At 36.3% G+C, this 20406-nt stretch overlaps 1 protein-coding gene across 1 annotated transcript in view; it reads right to left on the reverse strand.

The window, feature by feature from the left end:
* DACH2 (dachshund family transcription factor 2) overlaps positions 1 to 20406 on the reverse strand; it is a 289244-nt gene that overhangs the window by 59674 nt on the left and 209164 nt on the right. The window contains 2 exon segments of the mRNA XM_067005164.1: positions 2401 to 2573; positions 5368 to 5523. Of these exon segments, the coding sequence (XP_066861265.1) occupies positions 2401 to 2573; positions 5368 to 5523 (329 nt within the window).

Raw genomic sequence — 20406 nt, forward strand, 5'->3', positions numbered from 1 at the left:
CTCAAGGCCTCATTCCACTATGGGCACAGCGTGGTCGTATGATCTGATTATGAAGTTCCAAAGTGCTGTCAGCGAAGAGAAGAGCTATTGTCATTCTTGCTGGGACAGCTCTTTGTTCATTTGCCATCCACGTATGTGCTGTAAGGTCTCAACTCCTTCAGACCCAATTTAGTTTACATGAGCTGTTAAGACTCAGACATGTTTTCGGAACTCTATTCAGTTTGTGTTCTCGGCACACATCATGATCCTTAATGACAAACTGTATGCGTATTAATAGTATTCATTTGTTGCATAATTATTTTAGTTTTTATCATTTAAATATGACATAAATATCATATTGTGTTCATTACAGGTGTACCATAAGATAAAATTCTAAACATTATGTAGCTACAGCTCTGTGGAGTTGAGTTGTTCTATAAGCTTCAGTTAAAAATTTTGTATGGCCCATCCAAACTTCAGTTCTGGTGACCTGAAAATATCACCACTGAGTAGATTTTTCTGAGTTTCAGGACCAACACTTTTGGATGACAATAAACTTACTACATTTACTCACTACTTTTTTTTTTTGCCTACACAATGAAGCAAGTATACTTCTGCTAAGTTCCAACCCAGACTAGTTCTCTGCTGGCTGGCAAACCATTTTATACCTAGTCCAGTAACTGGATTGCAGGCTCCATCCAGCTCAAGAACAGCTCAGGGGGGGGGAAGAAGAAAAAAAAAAGGGAGAAAGAAGGTGGTAAAGTCATCGATGCTGTATTCCCCCCCCATCTCCTTATCCCATGCTACACCCTTATTTATGCAGATTCTTCAGAACCATTTGAGCCAAGTTTCAAATGGAGCAAGCACTTTCAGATGAGCAGTAAATCCCTGAAAGCCTGGATTTATAACAGGGGCACTGTCAGAACCATTGCAATAGCACTGCTAGCGGGTGCTGCAATAATCACATCAGATCATATTATAGATGGCTAAGAAGGTTTTGTGAGCCTGGCCGTTGTGCCTGCCTAATTTATAGTGTTCCTGTCAGGAGGAAATCAAGTTTCATAGTTATGACATTTCTTTCTAGAGCACTAAATGTTAACTTTGCTGATCACGCATATTTTGGTAGAACAGCTTATTTCTAAATGGCAAATGTGATATAAAAAGCATAATGACTTCATTCAAAACCTTTATAGAGCAGCTGATTCTCACACCTATAGAAAACAGACTAAGTGGTATTTCAGTCATCAGAGTATAGAAATAGATACGCACTCGGTATATTCAATTCATTTTTCCCATTTTAAGTAACGTCATGTTGCCATAATTGCAGTCTATCTAAAACTAGTTATTTTTTGTACTTCTAATATGAACTTAAATAATGTTGTCATATAATAGAAGTCATATTACTGATGGATAACAACCACAGAAATCCTTTTACATATTTCATTTTGTACAAGGATTTCATCTTAATTGATAGTCATTCAGAGCTAGACGATTGTATGAAAGGAAAGGAAAGGACAAAGGGAGTCTCATACTGTAATAAAATTCATCTACAGTCTCAGCACTCAGAACAAATGAGAGAAAGATGCAGCATCACTTGACAGATGAGAGTAACACCACAGTGGATGCATGCGTTACCCCTATCATATTAGCTACTGGTGTATTTTCCTCTAGATCATGTAGAGGAAATAATTCCCTCTAGGGTGCTGGTGAGACCTACTGTTGGCTGTGGACATATTGCGTATCCCCTAGTGCAGGTGCTGGGGAAAAATCGCTGCAAATGAGTAACATCAACAAAGACCCGCTGAAGAGCCTCCTTAAAATCAAACTGCTTGCAAAAACTGTAGTATATATTAGGACAAACTAGTATTGTTTACAAATACATATCTTCATTTTGACATACTGGTAGCATCTAAATTATAATCAAAGCTTATGCAGTCTACTTGCTGCTATAAATATTTTACTGCCATATTTAAGTTACCGTTTCCTCAAGAGGTCTCCTGAACACTTAAAGTAAAGGTTACTAAGTGAAACAAATGGAACCTCAATTAATTTCTAACAATTCGGTGACTTGCATTAACTACTTGGCAGCTAGACATGAGAAATACCATGTTTCCCCCACCTAGTCAACAACTGTGCAGACACACTGATGATAAGAAGTTTTTATAGATCTAAACTAGACTAGATCTAATCTAACACTATTGAGTGCTAATATCTGTTTTTAATTATATTACAGATTTGTAGATAAAGCAGAGCATCTTATTTCTTTAACTTCTTGCCTGTACTTTCCTCAAACAGAAGCACTATCAGGACCAAGTGTGCCATATGCAGTATAAGCTCACTGCCTGTTAGGTATTTTCCTTAAAAACTTGCTATAAATGTTTTTGCAAGGAACAAAAATCTAGTCTCGTAGATGACTCTTACCTTTATAACAGAGGCCCCTGCCCTGGAAAGAGGACTGTGCATTTGGGCTGCTGCAGCCATATTAGCTATCGTATTGAGGTGGTTCATCTGATTCATTGCCATTGCAACCGAAGCAGGAGGTAGGCTGACGGGTAGCAGAGGGTGGGGCATCATCATAAACGGCAGGTCTATCCCTAAAAGAGAGCAAGGGCACGTTAAGTGTGTCAGTCCCTCATTTTATAACCCTACCCATTATTTTTTAATGTCTATATTCTACAGGATATTGACTCGTCAAACACATTACTATTATGTGTTAATAATTTTGAAGTTATATAGTGAATAACAAAATTAATATACAACAGTGCACAAGTTCAGTGATGTCTTCATTGATAGCAATAAAACAAAAACCACAAAACATGCAGATATTTGCATGTTTTCCCAATACAACAGAAGAATATACATTAATGATTTTATCTGACAATATACTCTACAAAGCCCTCAAGTTCTCTTACTATTATTAGTTTACTTACACAGCAATCTGAGACTTCTATATGAGGACTATTGCTTGACTGTAGGAAGCTGTGGATTGGACTATACAACACTACTGTACTACCATACAAGTCTGTCAACTGGAATATGGAATGAGAGCTCAAAATGTGAGATAAAAAAATGTTACAAGTGTTTTTCATTTCCAAAAAAGTCACTTTAAATTTTCATCTATTAAGGACATAAAAAAAATCAAGAAGGTGTGAAATGTGTTTGCACGCATTTGCAGACCTTGACATTGCTAGAAAGGTGATGTTACCGCTAAAAAGAACTGGATTTTCATATTTCATTACCAGCTATTCCAGCATGCATATTACTTGTATTTCGTAATGGCTACAATACAACACACCAATCCACTGGAAAACTTTCAGGTTCTTTTGTATTTAAGAGTTCTTCAGAGGGACCACTTGAAGATCTCTACCTTTGGGCATCCAAAATTCTTTTTCCAGAAAAAATAGGACACATTCTGCTACACAAAATGTCTTATAATTTTTCTAAGTGAAATTTTGATTAGAAATTCTCACAAAAAAAAAGAAAAAACCCTTCAGGTACATGAAGTAAATAAAAATCATGTAACTAGTTATAACCATGTGCTATTCACATTATTTATTTCTAAAAGATTTTAACTTTTGCCTCTATCTTCATGACTTTAAATCAGAGGGCTAGTCACCATTTTGCTGTATGACAGAACACAAAATAAAACTATCATTGACTGATACAGCTTGTTATTTCAGTATAATTTGACCATAGCAATAAAAAGACACCACTGTGACTACCACAAAAGGCAGAATTGTTTATACTCGAATTCCCACACTATCTGTTTAGCTTGAGCAAATCATGATCAACTATGATGTCTTATGATTCACTGTGTTTTGTTTATAAGATGATCCATGCCAATATTAATTATGACACGTAATAAGCCATGCCCACATATATCTCCTTTCACTTTAAACCATACTGACAATCCCCTTCACTGCTTACATCCATAAGCCTTTGTTCCCCTGCATATCTCCCTTAACAGCCCAATAATCTCTCCTCATACTCTATAGAGTTCCAAAACTCCCAGACACCATCTGGCCACATTGAGTTGTATGTCTACTTAAAGTCCAATTGACATGCAAACTAAATGCAAACTCCAAACAGAATTTAACAGCACATCACCAGTTTTAAGACACAATCCGTCAAACATTTCAGAGGACTATGAAGAAAATATATCTTACACTTGCAAATCATTGGACATAATGTCTGACATTCAATAAACCCTTTAATAGCCTATAGACATGTGCCTACTACAATATCTATCGGAAAATAACTAGAAAGTTTTCTTTAACAGCAAAGAACACAATATCCCTGATGCAGAGCATGTACAGATACTGAATTATGCAAGAATATAAAATGAAAGAATAAACCATGGTGAATATGAGTCCTATAACCTGGTGATTCTTAATTACTGACACTTAACCAGATGCCCATAATGCTCAGGCTCCTACCTTCCCATGAACAAAGCAAACATATATTGTAGAAGCCATTTAAATAGTCTGGATTTCTTCAAGTCTGTGGCACTATATAGGTAGCAAGGAAGCATCTGCTCCTACAATTTCATAAAAAGCCAGAAATGCCATTCAACCATTAAAACAGGGAAAATCGACTTTCAAAACTTTGAGGATGAAGAATTTAAACAAATAACGAGGATTCATAAATAATAAGATTTTAATTCTTCATCCACCATCACCTTTCAGAATTACTCTCAGATTACTCCTAACTACTTCTTAAAATATATTTTTGTTGCTTTCTGACTATTTCTTTGAATAACTTGCTAGTACCTCCCCTTTGGGTGTAAAGGAGGAGGGAAACTCCAAGCTTCCCACCTATCCCCCTCCCAGTGGAAGGAAAAGAGATGGATTTGAAGTGAAGTTTAAGTTCCAAATCCAAACTTTAACTGTGTCATTTTGTTCCAGTTGCTTTGGATAGCTGCATTGAAGAGATGACCTTGCCCACACCTGGCAGGTACAAGGCATGACCAGGCAGAAGAATTGCTTCTACTCACTTTTACCTAGCCATTTTCACCCATGCTTTGCCCTCTTATATTTATTCAGTGGTCAGAATTTTCAACTGGAAGAGATTTACTCATATAGCTAAAATTTTAAGCAACAGTATGATTTTTTTCCCTTCAGCCCAGGCCATGGCATTGTTAACTGGGACTGATATTCCTTAATCCAGCAATGGGTGGCTATTCAAGAGAGTGGCTGTATCCAGTGGGCAGCTTGGTCGTGATGCACAAGCGCAGTACACAGCAGAAGGACTGGCCCTTGTGTACCACGTGCTTCGATCATCCACTCCCCCAACTTCCAGAAGGATGGGAAGGAGTACAAGCATGGCCTTCAAGCAGAGCTCTATGTACTTTTTTCAAAATTTTTTCCCCGTAATGGCAAGGATACATACTGTTGGTAAGCAGGTGATTCTGCTGGAGAGGACTGAGTGGGTGTGCGCTTCCAAGGCTCGACTGTCCCGACAGTGTGGGATGACCAATGCTGTGCTGGGATCCTGTTGTAATGGGAGACTGAAGCTTGTCTTTATCCCAGGAGGATTCACTCCCACCTGCAAAACAGGGTGCAAAGGGACCCTAAGTGGCATACGCTTTTCTTAAAAAGACATTTTGCTTGGTTAGCAACAAACTAATAGTCTTTAGCAGAGCTATGCACCGCTAGCACAAACACAGCACACACAAATACAAAGAGAAAAATTAAGAAATATGTATCAGACAAAAGGTATGTTTAGAAACTTTCAGCATCACCTACCTTCACAACAATAGTCTCTGGAAACAGAAAAAGCTAAAATGAATATCTGTTTGGTCTGAAGCTACTGTGTTCTGCCACAATTGTACAGATTGCAGTTTTCTTTAGCATTACATTTATACACACGAATAACACGTTCCTTTTAAACAGCAGTTAAGTAGATTACGAGAGTGAATTCTGAAATACAAACCTGGTCCACAAAAGAAATCACCTTAAAACTTAGGCCGAACATTTCTAAGTAAAAAGCTATTTTATGTACAATCCTTTCTCAGGTATAGCCCATGTTTTTAATTAGATTATTGATTGTTATGAAAATATGTAACTGCAGTATTGACTTTGTTTTGATTTTACGAAGAAGAATTTCAATTAGAATAAGTGATAGATTACTATGATTAAAGCAAACAGGCAGCAAGAAACATTTTAACTGAAGATGAAAGTAACAGAAAAATTCCACATTTTTTTACGACAACACTTAACTAATAAACATGATTAACACTGCTAAATGCAAAAGTTTGAAAGATCAATGATTGAGAAAAAAGGAAATCACTTCATCATTTTAGCACTATGTCCAAGTATGAATTACTTCCCATAAAAGATCTGTAATTTGTAAAATGATGAGCAATAATTGACAAAGAAAGATACAGTAAATTGTGCTATGTGATATAATATAACATGGCATAGTGTGGTAATTAGAAGCACTACTGCAGTTAAGACCCTGTCAGCATTTTCGCTATTTAATATACAATATTGCAGCTCTTTAAATAACATTTGACTGATATTCAGTGTAGAAGTTGTTCACTTTGACTTGTGATCCAGAGGTATTATTTTTTGGTAAAGTATTTCTCAGGTTAAAGCTGTAATTAATATATATATAGAGGAGGAAATTATTAGTATTTGATTTTACCAGATAAATTTTATTTTTTCCATATGCTTTTTGGAAAATTTAACATTTATACTGTGTTCTTCCTCAAAAAATACACACAGCAAGTACCATAATATAATTTTTTTTCTTATAAACTGATTTTTTACATTTAACTTCACATATCAGGGCAGTGGCCATGAAAACTGCGCACAAGACAGTTTGCTAGAGACTTCTGAATGAAGAGAAAAAATTGCACTCTTCATCTAAAAGTTTCCTTATCCCCCTTTTTTCCCCCCCCCTTTTTTTTCCCCCCCCTTTTTTTTTTCCCAACACTTCCAACCCCAGGCATAGATGGTCAAAACTCTTGGCTCATTTACTTATTTTTGGAAGAATTTACCTCGTCTTTCCAAAGCCTCATGCTTCTCACCCGCCATACTTCTGTGGACCTGAAGCTGTAGTATCAGAGCACTACCAGACTTCTGGCCTCAGCTGTATGTTCTGTGCTCCTAAGTGCAATTACTCCTATTTTACAGACAGAGAATTGCACTGGGCAATGTGAAGAAAAGCGACTTGCTTAAGGAAATACAGGAAGCCTGCACTGGAACAGGAAACTGAATTTAAGTTCTGTCACACACTCCAAATCACCAGACCAGTCTTCCTTACCAATGGAGACAATAATATCTTTTCTTCCCGCAAATTCCACTTGTAAATCTGCTCCTGTATTCGGTGCCAGCAACACAAGAATAAATTGTAATACACTTATATCTACAGACCATTCCTGTATTCTTGTTCTGTATCACTTTTCCTTAGACAAAAAGAAAAATATTGCTGAGAGCATGATGTACTTAAGTGCATCTCAAATGAAACGTACTCTATAGTATGCAGTACGCCACACAGATAACAGCTCCACCACTTAATCAGGGCTCCATTATACTATGCAGTAGCAAGTCACTTAAAACGGAAGTACTACGTCGAATTACCTCTTACCTAGAACCGTTCAATAGTGAAGTGTTTTATATGGTCAGTATGATTAATTGTCTCCTACTTATGAGTGGGCAAGCTGAGGTGCAGAACTGCGAAGCAACTTCTTCCAGGTTACCTGGCAGATTAATGGTGAAACTGGAAGAGAAGTCAGGTCTCATGGGTCCTACTCGTTTCCTACAGGGGCTTTCAACTCAACTCACCCACAGCTAAAGATTTTTACCCTTTGCGTAGCTAAAGATAACAGCTTTAAAAGAAAACTTGCATCCTTCCCTGCAGTACCTGCTCTCATATAGTAAGAAAAAATTATATATATAAGTTAATTGTAAGCTAGAAATAGATTCATATTACAAACCAAACATGTTAAATGTGAACCTTCGGTAATACACTTTGTCCTTTTAATTTCAAGCAATTAAAAAAAGAATTACTCTTTTCTGAGCATACACATTTTCTTATTTAATGACAATGTCAGCATGTTGTATGAGCAAATACGTATTTGACATCAATATATATTTTCGAATTCTGCTTCCATAACTATTAGAAGTTGATTTATCTATAAAAAAGTAAATCCTCTTTAATACCTGAAATTTAAATTTAGCCACAACTTTTCAGATTTTTGTTCGTAGTCATTTTTTGTCCAAATACTTGCCATTAAAAAGGCAAAGATGTCATGTGTTGATTCTAAATCCTCTCTTTGGTAATGATGACCTTACAGATGAAACTAAAAATTAAACTTTACGGTATGAACCATGCATACAATATAGAGTAACAAATTTATGGAAGTCAGAAAAGTTTGTGGGTTTTTTTTCTATCATTATATTCAAAAGGTTTGGTCTTTCGAGAAATTTGTACTGGGAAAAATAGTAATTTATTTGTCCGTACTAGGCTAGTGAAGGTTCTCATTCTTTAATATAGCAAATAAGGAGCCTAAAGTTAAACAATGACTCATACTATTGTATATAGAAAGATGGACTTCAAGGAGTTTCTTTCAGATGTATCTGAAGCAAGAGCGGAAAAATACTTGAGAAAGAAAGCAAACATACAACACAGTAAGGAAAAACAGAAACAAAACACCAACGGGACTTATTTTACTTCTTGTTTGAAAGGAAACATAACTTTTATTTACTTTAAATGAGAAAGAATATTTCATTTAAAAGTATTAGTAACATGATTCATAAGTGTCACAAGAACATTAACTGAGCCCTCAGAAGTCTGCTGATTTGATAAATGCCAATACATCGTTTCTACACTTTACAAAAAGCTTTACATTTAACACTATTACCCACTACCCATATGACCTTCTCTACAACAGATAAAACCAAAGGACAAAAAGGTAATTTTTCCTTATCTTGTTTGCATTCTAGTCGATCTTGTCCCAGAACAGATTGTACTCAGCATTAAAAAAGGGCAAGAGAGGCAAGAACCTCCATCTTCCAGAGCTCCGGACGCTTATCAGAAACAAGCACAGAGCCTGCAGTTTCCTTAAACATAGCTACACCAAAGTGGAAAGAAAAAGGCAGAGGCATTGACTGTCCAGCCATCCTAAAAGACTGCAGAATGCAGTGACTAGTGTCAGAAGAAGCTAAAAAAGGTCTGATCTGCTCCAACCATCCAGTTCAGGCCACACAGAAAATCTGATGCATGGTTCTTACTACTTCTTTCAAATTTGCAGCTAAATGCTCAATATCTATGAAAAAAAAAAAAAAAAGAAAAGAAAAGGCCTGATTGTTGGCATTGTGCACAATCATCTATAAAGAAATACAGAGCAAGTTTCACAGAGTACAGATAAAGACAGAAACTAAATGGATTTGGTAAGAGAAAGAGTTATTTACAATACATTTACTAACTCAAGTCTGCTATTCACCAGTCTTAACACGTTGAGAGAACTTACTTATCAGTGCATGAATTGCACTTATGTTCAACTAAGCAAAAATAAAACTAATGCAACAAATCCCAGTCCATTCTCTTCAAAATTAAAATGTGGTAAGAGGTAAGCATTCCCCTTAATACCATTTTACAGCCCAGTGGCCAAATTCTCTACGTCTCTGTTCCCGAATCCCTCTCAACAGGGAATGCAGATGAGTTCAGATGCATAGGGATTCAAATCACAGATAACACAAACAAATATGGGAAACCGGCCTAAGCAATACACACTCATACTGTTTATTCCATACACTGTACTGACAGATCTACCAGACACTGCATGGTTACTTGCAGTCACATACAGATCTGTAAGCAAAGAGCCTCTGTTTCAGTTTCATTTTGTTTAGTTGAAGGAAATGCAAGTGATAAGCTCAGCTTCATTTTCCTGAAAATGCTGCTTCTCACCCTTCTTTGATTTTAGTAATTTTATAAAATAACTATTTAAACTATATCTTTTCTAGTAATCAACCTCCCCATTTCAAAGCAAAAACTAAATTTTGGGGGGTGGTGGGGTGAGAAGATATATTTGTGAAAATTAAATTAGCGTCTTAGCTTTAGGAATTGAAAGATCTCCAGAAAGTAATCAAAGTTCAATTTGGTGACAGTTACTTTTCATTTGGTTTCAAATTCATTTTATCAGCCTTAAAACTGTATGGTCTACCTAAATGAAATCCATTCTGTCAGAGGTACCTTTGAATTGAACAATCACACTGTTTCAATCTATGTCTGTCATTTTATTTTTTGTTGTGATACATTTCTGAAAAATTGAACTCAAATTGTTAAAAGCAATACCATTTTCACTGTCCAATTTTATTCTAAAACTATTTTTAAGCACATTTTTCATGCTATTGGGCATATTAAACATAAGATTAGCTGCAAAGAAGTAATATTCAGTGCATTGCTATTTTGGCACTGATAATTTCAAAGTGTTTATCACCACTAATTTTGTAAGTGTCCAACAAACAGTAGTCCTCTGAAATTTTTTGGCTTATCTAGAAACTCAGTATCCCTAAACTAACATGGGCCTATTTGCCAATACTCATAGCTCCAGTGTTTTCACATGTCCCAGGCTATTTGATTTTACCAACATCCTAATCTCACCTCGATACTGGAAAAGACAGTCAAGTTTTTGGCCTACAAAGAATATCCTCAGCTGAAAACCCTTCAGCCTGCAAACTTTTTGTGAGTTCTTTCCATGGTTTCCAGACTCCACTTGAATGTCTGAGGAAGAGAAGATTATGTTGAAGAAGAGTTTTTCAACATCACCCTATAGAACAGCAGATCTCAACACCAACTGGAGGCTCAGCAGAGCCTGTAAATGTCTCTACAATATATAATAATCTCCAGGTTGGAAAATACAGCTGATAGCTCTAATAGTTTCATTATAGACATAAGACTTTCATTTGCCAACAGAAGATCACATGCCAGTACAAGTGTCATTTTTAGACTCTATCCAGTTAGGAATCCACTTTGCCAATAGTAAAAAAATCATGGCACCAAACTACTATGTATTCCCTGCCTGAAAATAACCTTTTGAATAATCATGACCGAAACTAGAAGTCCACATGTCAGTCAGTTGTTGGCTAGATTCATTGATCAATAAATAATTGAGTAGTACGAATCAAGAGATGTCCCACAGAGCTTCATCTATCTAAAACATCTGCAAATTTAACTTGCCAAAGTAGAGTGAAACTCAGATTTCATTCCCTAAAGATAATACTTAAAAAACAAAACAAAACAAACAAAAACCAGCAACAACACAGAGAGACAAACTGGCCTGATAGAATTAATTTGCTCCAAAAGTAGACTGAAATTTTGACTTTTTGGAGGAATCAAAACTTTCAGAATTCAGATCGCTGAACATGGAAAATGAAGAGAAGTCATAATTTATAAACTGGGAATCTCCCTAGATTAAGGATAGGAAGGTACCACTTACGCTACATTCCTGATAAACTGTCACTTTTCTGTCAGAAAAACGTAAGACTGTTTTGGGTCTGGATTATGACCTATTTATGACCTATTTATATTCTGTCCTTCACAGTGGCAGTGGAAGATGTTACTCACGAAGACTACGTAAGCCTGTCCACTTTCTGACGTCCCTTATTACCCCCAAATAAATTTTCATATTTTCAAAAGGGAATGAGATTTGTTTGTTTAGATCACCCTCGAATGTTGGGTGATAAACCAGCCCCTAAAAGCATGGCATCCATCTGAAAATCTAAAGGAAAGATTTGCAGTGCATTCTAAGCTTTAATGCACTGATTTGTTTAGCTGTGTGTATTTGGCTGTATCAACTTCTGGATCATGCCCTAGAAGAAAGCCATGAAATTGTGTAGGGTAAGATATTAAAACTCAAGAAATCCAGTGATGGCTTTACTGGTCTACTTCCAAAAACTTATCAAGTGGTTCAGCAGATGTAATTACTGCTTAGCCCTGCCAAAGCTTTGAAATGTGCCCATTAATTCAGCAATTCCCAATCTGTCCATCAGTCAGTCATACTTAAAAAATATGTCTGTCACAACTTAGGTGAAGTAATCTGTTGATAATTATACAATAAGAAGTCATCTGAAATTTGAATATGATTTCTAAACTTTCTGAAAAGTCTTAATGACAGCAAAATCAAAGTTTATTTCACAGCCATAAGGATACAAAAGATAACTTAGAATATCAGAGTATTTAGTGGCAATTGACTTAAAGAGAATAATTCAATTAAGTCCATGAAGGTACTTTTTAGAAGATAAAAGCACAGACGCAGTGTTCAGTGACCTAACCATCTCCCCCAGACCATCAATTCCCTCCCTTTAAAATGAGCAAAGAAAAAGAAGAGTGTGGTAAATGCAACAACTTTTAAAGTTCCCAAATGGTAGTATATTCATTTAAACATGAAATACCAAACATATCTCAATGTGTCAGCTGATGCACCACAAAAGCATCCCATCAAAGTTAGATTTAGCAACCTGAAGATTATATTTTTAGAAGTCTTGATACAAACTATCATACTAAATTCCATAAAAATATGCTAACATTCAAAAGCACAAAGTTAGCTACCTGTTCCCATTCTTCTCATTTCTTTTGCTGATTTGGTCATGCATAAATATCAATCAAAACAATTCACTTCTTGCCCACGAAGGAATGTGACAAAATCCCTGATAATTAATGAATGAAGTCTTTGCTTCTTTGTTGCCTGCTATTTAACTGTGAGATAATACAATGAAGGGAAAACAAACAAACAAAGCAAACCAACAAAGAAAGCAAAGAAAGAAAGAAAACCAATAATAAGCCTGTAAACTTTACATCAATAGTTAGATACTTATGGCTTCCTAAATGGAAATCAGTCATGGTATTTCAGGAGGGAGGGACAATATAAATAAAGGAATAATGAGCATCAGAATGCATATAAACACAGTAACAGCTGCAGTCCATCTAGCTTAATACCTTGTCTCTGACAAAGCCAAAAGCAATACTTACTGAATGAATTTAAGTACAGAGAAGCCTAGTGACAATTTCCCAGAATATTCTCCATCAATTTGTTCATTATGAACTTCCTGAAACAGAGGTACTTTCCTTAAATTTAATAACCTTTACTAGATTTTTCTTCCACTTAATTAAACTGCTGCCAATTTTCTGCATCAACTGTAGTATCCTGTAGCAAGGAGTTCCATAGCTTGACTACGCACTTCCTGACAAGCTACCTCATGTTACTGGGACAGGGGGTAACCTGGTATTTGTCGTCTTGCTCTGATGTCTTCTAGTTTTTCTAGCGTATGCAATAACGAAAAATAAATGCTTTTATTCTGTTACTTCTACACAGTTTGTAGTATTATTCTTGGAATTAGGGAGTTGAGAGTTAAAACCTAAATATTCTTTTGGATCTACATCAATGTCAAAAGCGTGTGCAAACTCCTTCCTCAGAGCTATTAAGTGACCTCTGTTCTCTGTCGCTCACTTTTTGCATGAACCTCAGCAAGTTTGAGCTACTGGCCAGATAATATGCTTGTATTCTTATTGGAAATTTGGTTCAGGGAGGCTTCTGACAGCTTACCAAAAATGCTTTTGATATAAGACGGCTTCCAAAAATCTGCACATATCATTATTTCAACAGACATGATGTTGGCAAACCCAAGAGAGGACAAGCTTTAAATGTTCAATACTACCTTGAAATGTAAGCACGGGATTATGGTTCATTCTTGCACAAATGATCCTTGTGCATTCAGAATGATAATTGCTAACATTTTCAGTGATACAGGAGTCATTTTATTGCTTTTTATTTTTCTATAGAAAGGTAACGATACTGTACTAGAACGTATCTCTTCTGGTTTATGACCATCAAGAAAAAAATGAAGTCTTTCCTACTGAAGGACCAAAGTCTGTCTTCAGAAACACGTGTATTTCACAGATGGAAATACGGCCAAATTTGGTCTGTCGTGTTTTTATTACTGTCGATGATGCACAAGCCAGAAATAAAACAGCTTAACTTTCAGATCTTGAACACAGTTTGTAGGGCTAGCTGCCACAAAGAATAAAATATACATTCCTCTAAACTCAACTGCAGCCAGCAAGCAAGGATTCATATTACAGTGATGACAATCATTGACACCTTCAGTCATCACAAACAAAGCACTTTGGGGTTGCTTTTTTAATTGCTTAATATTTTTGCATATTTGAAAACTTACTGAAACAATCACAGAGATACATGTACTATGTATTTTTAATGTAAATGCAACTAGCTGGAGAGTTTGGTTTGATTTTAGAGGCTTTGAGAACGTCTTGATCTCCACAGCACACAGGTAGCAGTACTATGGTTCAAGATCAGATCATTGAAGTTTCAACCATTTATGAACAACTCAAGTTAACAATTGTGATATGCTGAGTTACTTTGTAATGACATAAGCAAATTATGTATTTACAATCGTTTCAGTAGGAGATTAGTATTCTAATACTAGAGGAACTCTGTAATATAAAGTATGGCTTTAAAGAATTAAATGCGGTCTGTTGTACTTCATACTTAAATATTTGTTCAACCTTCCAAACCCCTACCAACTTAATGTCTACACAGAACTCAACAACATTGAAGATTTCACTAGAAAATGGGAGGTTGCAAAAGGGATCATCATTTCGTATTGAAGACGGATGACTGTAGAAGTTTTCCGCTGAGACTTACTGCCAGAATCCTGTTTCCATTAAGAATCAGTAAGTATAGACACTTGCTCTTGCACAGCCTCAACAGTTGTGTCAGCATGGGGAACACTGGGAAGGTATATACTAGTTCTGAAGATGCGCAATTTCTTTTCTATCTGGCATTTGATTCCTTGCACTAACTTACTACAGACTTCCAAAAAATTTACATTGCTGCCAAAACCAGGAGAACCTGTAAGTAAACCTAATTCACATAAAAGGTCAGCAGTGAAATCCATGGTGTTTCATTTAATGTCAGTCTATAAATAACAAGCAAAAAAAATCTTGAACTTCATTAATAGCCAAGGCTGTGCTTCCTTAAGAACTCACTTTCGTTTTTGCTTATAATAATAGCTGAATATATACCTACCACAGCATATAGACATCTTATATGTTCAATCAATCTTTGATTTTCAGACTTCTCATTCATCAAACCTAGCTATTAGGTGCTCTCAGCTAATCTCTAGTGCAATTCTCCTCAATGATATGTGAGAGCTTTGCATTAGTTTCTCAAAGGAGCAGGATCAAAACCCTAGAAATGACCAACTGTGCCAAAAAACCTATTCAAAAATACATCCTAAATTTGTTGCTGTGTAAGGGATACTCTAGGTCTTCAAATGAGTATTTTTCTGAGGTATACAAAGCTATTAACTATCATCAGCACAAACATCATTAAAATGCTGATATTAATACTAGATAAAGTGAAAATATTTCTTAAGAGGAAAAAGTGAGAGGCTTTAGCAACAATATATAATAGCACAGTGCCAAGCTGAACTTAACTAAGCTTGAGGTTTTGGACAGGATTCATTTCTGCTTATAATATAAGTATGCACCACCTTGATTATCATTTAAAAAAATATTGACAGCTTGCCTTCTCATACCAATGCCTAGTAACAAATTCCAAATGTTTTGTCACATTTCTTGTGAGCAATGCCATCTGCCAGAGGTGGCATTTCATGGCTGTTTACCCTGACTCCCTCCAAGAATTCATCTGCCACTATCTAATGCTGCCTGAATAAAGGGGATTAAGACTCTGATGCAACAGAGACTATTGATAATTTGGTATAATTGGGAAGAAATGAAGATAAATGAGGTTGAGGATGGAGAGGCAATTAGTTGAGCTGCCTGTACAGCTGTGTTCTCGGCCTAGCTCCCCTGGCCTTTTCTTTGGTGAGGTATGTGCAAATTAAACATAATGACAAATACACTCTTCCCAGAGCTCTTTAGTTTGGGAAGCTTGAAGATATGATTTTCACTTCTGAGATTCAAGGCAGTTTTCAGTTTAAAAGAAAAGTCCTATTCACCGTTGAGCTTTTTAAAGAGAACGCAGTCTCTAACGGCACACCTACGGCACAGTACCTGTTACTTCAAAACACAGCTCTTCGACTGGGAGTAGTACTGAGCACTTTTGCTGTTACTGTGGTTTTGACCAGAAGGATGAAGGCTTCTACCTTCCTCAGTGTCACAGAGAGCCTTGATCACTACACAGCTCGAAACATCTTTGATACTGAAATTTGGCATCTCAATCTGTAAATATCTATCCATTTAATCGGCCAAACAATAGCCCCAAAGCATGATTCCCCTGATATGCGTATTCTTTAAAGTCTAGCTCCAAATATTGCAGCTGGATCTCCATTTTTTAATGTGCTGCCTTTTAAACATACTGGTGAAAATGCCTCAAGTGAAATGTCTACAATACACATTTTATTCTATGAAAGACTGGAAGAGTGATGGATTTGTAGTCATGAATAATAGGAAGACAGCTACCCAGATATTAGCCTTACTTCTAGGCTATATTATCCAGGTAAAGCCAATAATCAAGCCTGAATACCTTGAAAAGTGTGAACATGGTCACACTACAAAGCTCCAAATTAGAAGGAACAAATCTGTCATAGTATGTAATTAGTTCTTTCAAATATACTGAGATCCATTCATACATATACATACATATCTAAAAATATGCACTTGTACGGTTTAACATAAAAAAGTACAAAATATACATTTGCCACAAGAAATGCCACTTTATGTTTCACATAAGATTCTAACATAGTTCTTCATAAATGACAAATAAAATCATGTAAGATCCTCTTTAGAAAGAAGACCAGTATTTAGAGGCAGTTTTGGCTTACAGACCTGTTTCCCTAACTACAAGACACATATGAATTTTCTGTTTTCATATATAGGTGGTTCTAACAGAATTAGGTCTTAAATGAAAGACTCTTCATATAAATTGCACTTTTTCCCACATCCATATTGACTTCAACTCTTCTAAAAATTATTTTAGAGATTACTTGAACAATGCTCCTTACATAAAGACACAGCCAAGATCCTGCACATTGAAGGAATTTTGGTGAATTTTAAAAGAAAAATGTTAAATATTTTAAAAGAACAACAATGTAATAGATTTGTTTTGAAGCACGAATTTTAACATAGTTCCTTTGTACTGTAGAGCACAGTTCTTTGGCATATTTTCAAAGCTGAATTTGGCCCTTTTAGAACTCACAGAACTTCTGCAAAGTACAGTGTCTCCTCCTGTTTTTTCATATCTGCAAAACCTTTCTCAGTCTCAACACTGCACTCCTTCCCACTACCCAGAGGTCAACTGCAATTTCAGTTTAGCCTTATCTAATGTACTTTTTCATTCTGGATTAGATTTCTACAAAAGACTAAAAATAGTTCACTTTTTTGTGTGGCAAACATGCCAGCAGAAAAGGAGAACATAACAAGTAGTTTATAATTAAGTTAAATCTACATTTAGTCTTACAGAAGCTGAAAATTTGGCTGAGGTAACTGTTCCTTTTTATAACCAAAGTTTTTAACATATAGTGCAGAATAGTGATTTTTTTTAATTAGTCTTCAATATTCTAATTGCATAGATTACACCTTTAGTCCTTTACTGAAACCCTCTTCTCATTAACATTGTAAATGAGCAAAATTATTTGCTGCTCATCTTCTGGCTTGACACTTTATCAAAGTATTCCAAGTTAATCTTTAATCTTGTGACTGACCGTGTACAGTGCGCACATTACATACGTCACATGGAGCAGAGCTTCGGCGTTCCACTGGGAACAAATGCCCCTGTCCAGGGCGGAGAGACGGCAGCAGCTCTTTCCAGCTCTGCTTTCTCACACCTGCACCACAGCTGTACACACTTACCGCCACTCGTGTTGGCAGCCTTCATCTCCTGCGATCATACAGGGTTGAGTGCTCTCAAACAAAGCAAAAATACGCGGCTCTGTGGGTGCCCCTGACGCGTGTCAGCACTGCTGTAGTCGACAATGCCCAATCCAGCGTTTTCTTTTATTTCACACTTGAGACAACTGGTGCAAGACTTGCCTGATCTCTTTGCACCTTGCGTGCCCCTCGTCCTTCACCCCCGGCGGCGGCGCCCACTGCCCCGTGAGGAACAGCCGCTGGCTGAGGGCCATGCGTCCCGGCCAGGCAGCAGGGGAAAGGCCGGGGGGGGGGGTCAGAAAGGGCAGGTGCTGCAACACAGTGGGGAGACCGAAACCTGGAAAGTGATACACCTAAGCACAGGCAAAAGGAGAACGAGGATCCGAACTGTTCCCTGACTTCAGTAGGTTACGGGATACAGAAAACACGGCACCTTCAGTAACAAGCCCATAACCTAAAAGGTAGCAAAAGGCAGCTTCTGAGCAAGCTAGCTAGAAAACTAAGGACAGGCAAGTGGTAAAACAGAAAGAAACAGAAAGAAAAATTTATCCTGTCATGAATAGGAGAAGGAGCTGAAAATGTAATATTCTATTTTCCATGTTCATTGTACTCTGTTTTCCCACTTCCATGTTAAAACATTCATTTATGTCCCTCTTCCCTCCCGTTCATGTAGCTATTCCTCAGAGGTAGCTGCTAATTATCTGTCTATCAACATCCTCTCCCAAAATCATCACACGTGAAAGACTCACTGTTACTGCAAGGGTTAAGTGAACCCCTTCCTGAGCAAATACTTTGTGTTTTTATAGAATCCCCTCTTGCTGTTTTTCAAATGCCTCAGTGTTATAGATTTATTACAAGGCTAAATATGAATTCTGCTCTACCTCTTCTCAATTTAAAAACTCAGACACATAAAATTTAACTATAAAAAAGAAAAAAAAAATCTCTTTCAACTGCTAGAGTTATTTATTTTATTTTACAGTTATTTATACTTATTTTTATTTTACCCTACTTTTAAGTGATTGCTCATTTTCCTATTTCATAATGGTACTCTGCAGCAGTATTATATTTCTAAAACAACGGCATTATGATAAAATTAACTGTGATTTCTCAAAAATGAAACTGGAAAGCAAGAACAAGTATCAGAAAAGTACTTATACAATTAGTATCTTAGCCTACTAAAATGTTATCAGAAATATTAATTGGTGCTCTTCATGTAAGCTTTTTAAAAATGGGTGTTGAAATTGTATATACCTGAAAATTGACACATAGGAAGTGGCTGGTAATGCTGTTCAAGGACCACCTAAAAACCACAGAAAGTTCTTACTGGGAAAAAAATAACAATATATTTATATATTTATATATTTATATATATATATATATATATATAAAAATCTGAGTAAAAGCAGCTGTTCCAGTCTATAAAAGTGACTTGAAAAGACGGAATCTGTGACTTCCTCTAGTGTTTGCATAAAGAACTAACACACGGCTGTAATTGATAATCGAGGAAAAAAGCCACAGATTTCAACAGATCTTCAGAGCTCCCTGGTATTAAATGCTGAGAACAACAATATCAAAAGGATCCTCTCTCCAGCACTACTGGTGTCAAGGTTAATGAGCTAAAACTTGTTAAATTGATATTACCAAACTAATGACTTTTTTATAGTATATTGCATGGATTTTAACAGACAGGCTAATGTGGAATATTGCTAGTCTTAATTGAATTAGAAGTTATTGCATGTGTACAATTAAGATAACTAAAAATGGAGGAGCTGGAGCTGTAAGGCAATTGTCTATTTAGTCCATGCAACCGTCACATACCTTGTGTACTGCCACAAATACAATTAAAATTTCAAATTCAGTCACTGAATTCAGAACACATTCGACTGCTAACATACAGAGAAGAGGAAATATTAGCATGTGCAAAGATAGTCTATTGACTGTCAGTAACACTTAAAAGTCATTGATCTTGATCCCCATAAGTTCCCTCTTTACTGATTCAAACACTGAATCAGAAAAACTCATGTAAACTACAGAGCCTCAGCTCTCGATGATGGAGCAAAGGACAAGCTCAACAGCAGAAAGGGAAAGTGCCTTGTTCCGATACTGCTGTGACTCAGAGCTATTCAATCGTTGCAGTCAAGCAGAGAGTAAACACAGACACTTTCTGCCAAGGTATCTTCTTCCATCAGTATCCCTCCTCTGCTGGCAAGTGGAAATGTACAGCTTTTTACCAGCTGCAAAAACTTCTACTGTGTGCTAGAGGAACGCCCATCTACAGGAGGATTTTCTATGTGTGTTGTAAATAGAAGGATACCGAGGATAAGCATTTTCTTGCAATATAAAAAAAAAAAAAAAACAAAAAAAACAGCTTCAGTGAAAATTCCACGACAAATCTGTAAAAAGTGGATCAGAAAAGAACGGTTCTCCAATTTCAAATGCAACTTTTAAACTAATAATTAAGTATTTAAAGTACTTAAATACTTTTATACCAACCGCACCACACATTAAGACAAAGGGTAAATAAATGCCTGGAATCTACATTCAAAATAGATAAACAAACAGCAAGAAAAA

This window comes from Anser cygnoides, chromosome 13, assembly GCF_040182565.1.
Source record: "Anser cygnoides isolate HZ-2024a breed goose chromosome 13, Taihu_goose_T2T_genome, whole genome shotgun sequence".
NCBI classification, from domain to species: domain Eukaryota; kingdom Metazoa; phylum Chordata; class Aves; order Anseriformes; family Anatidae; genus Anser; species Anser cygnoides.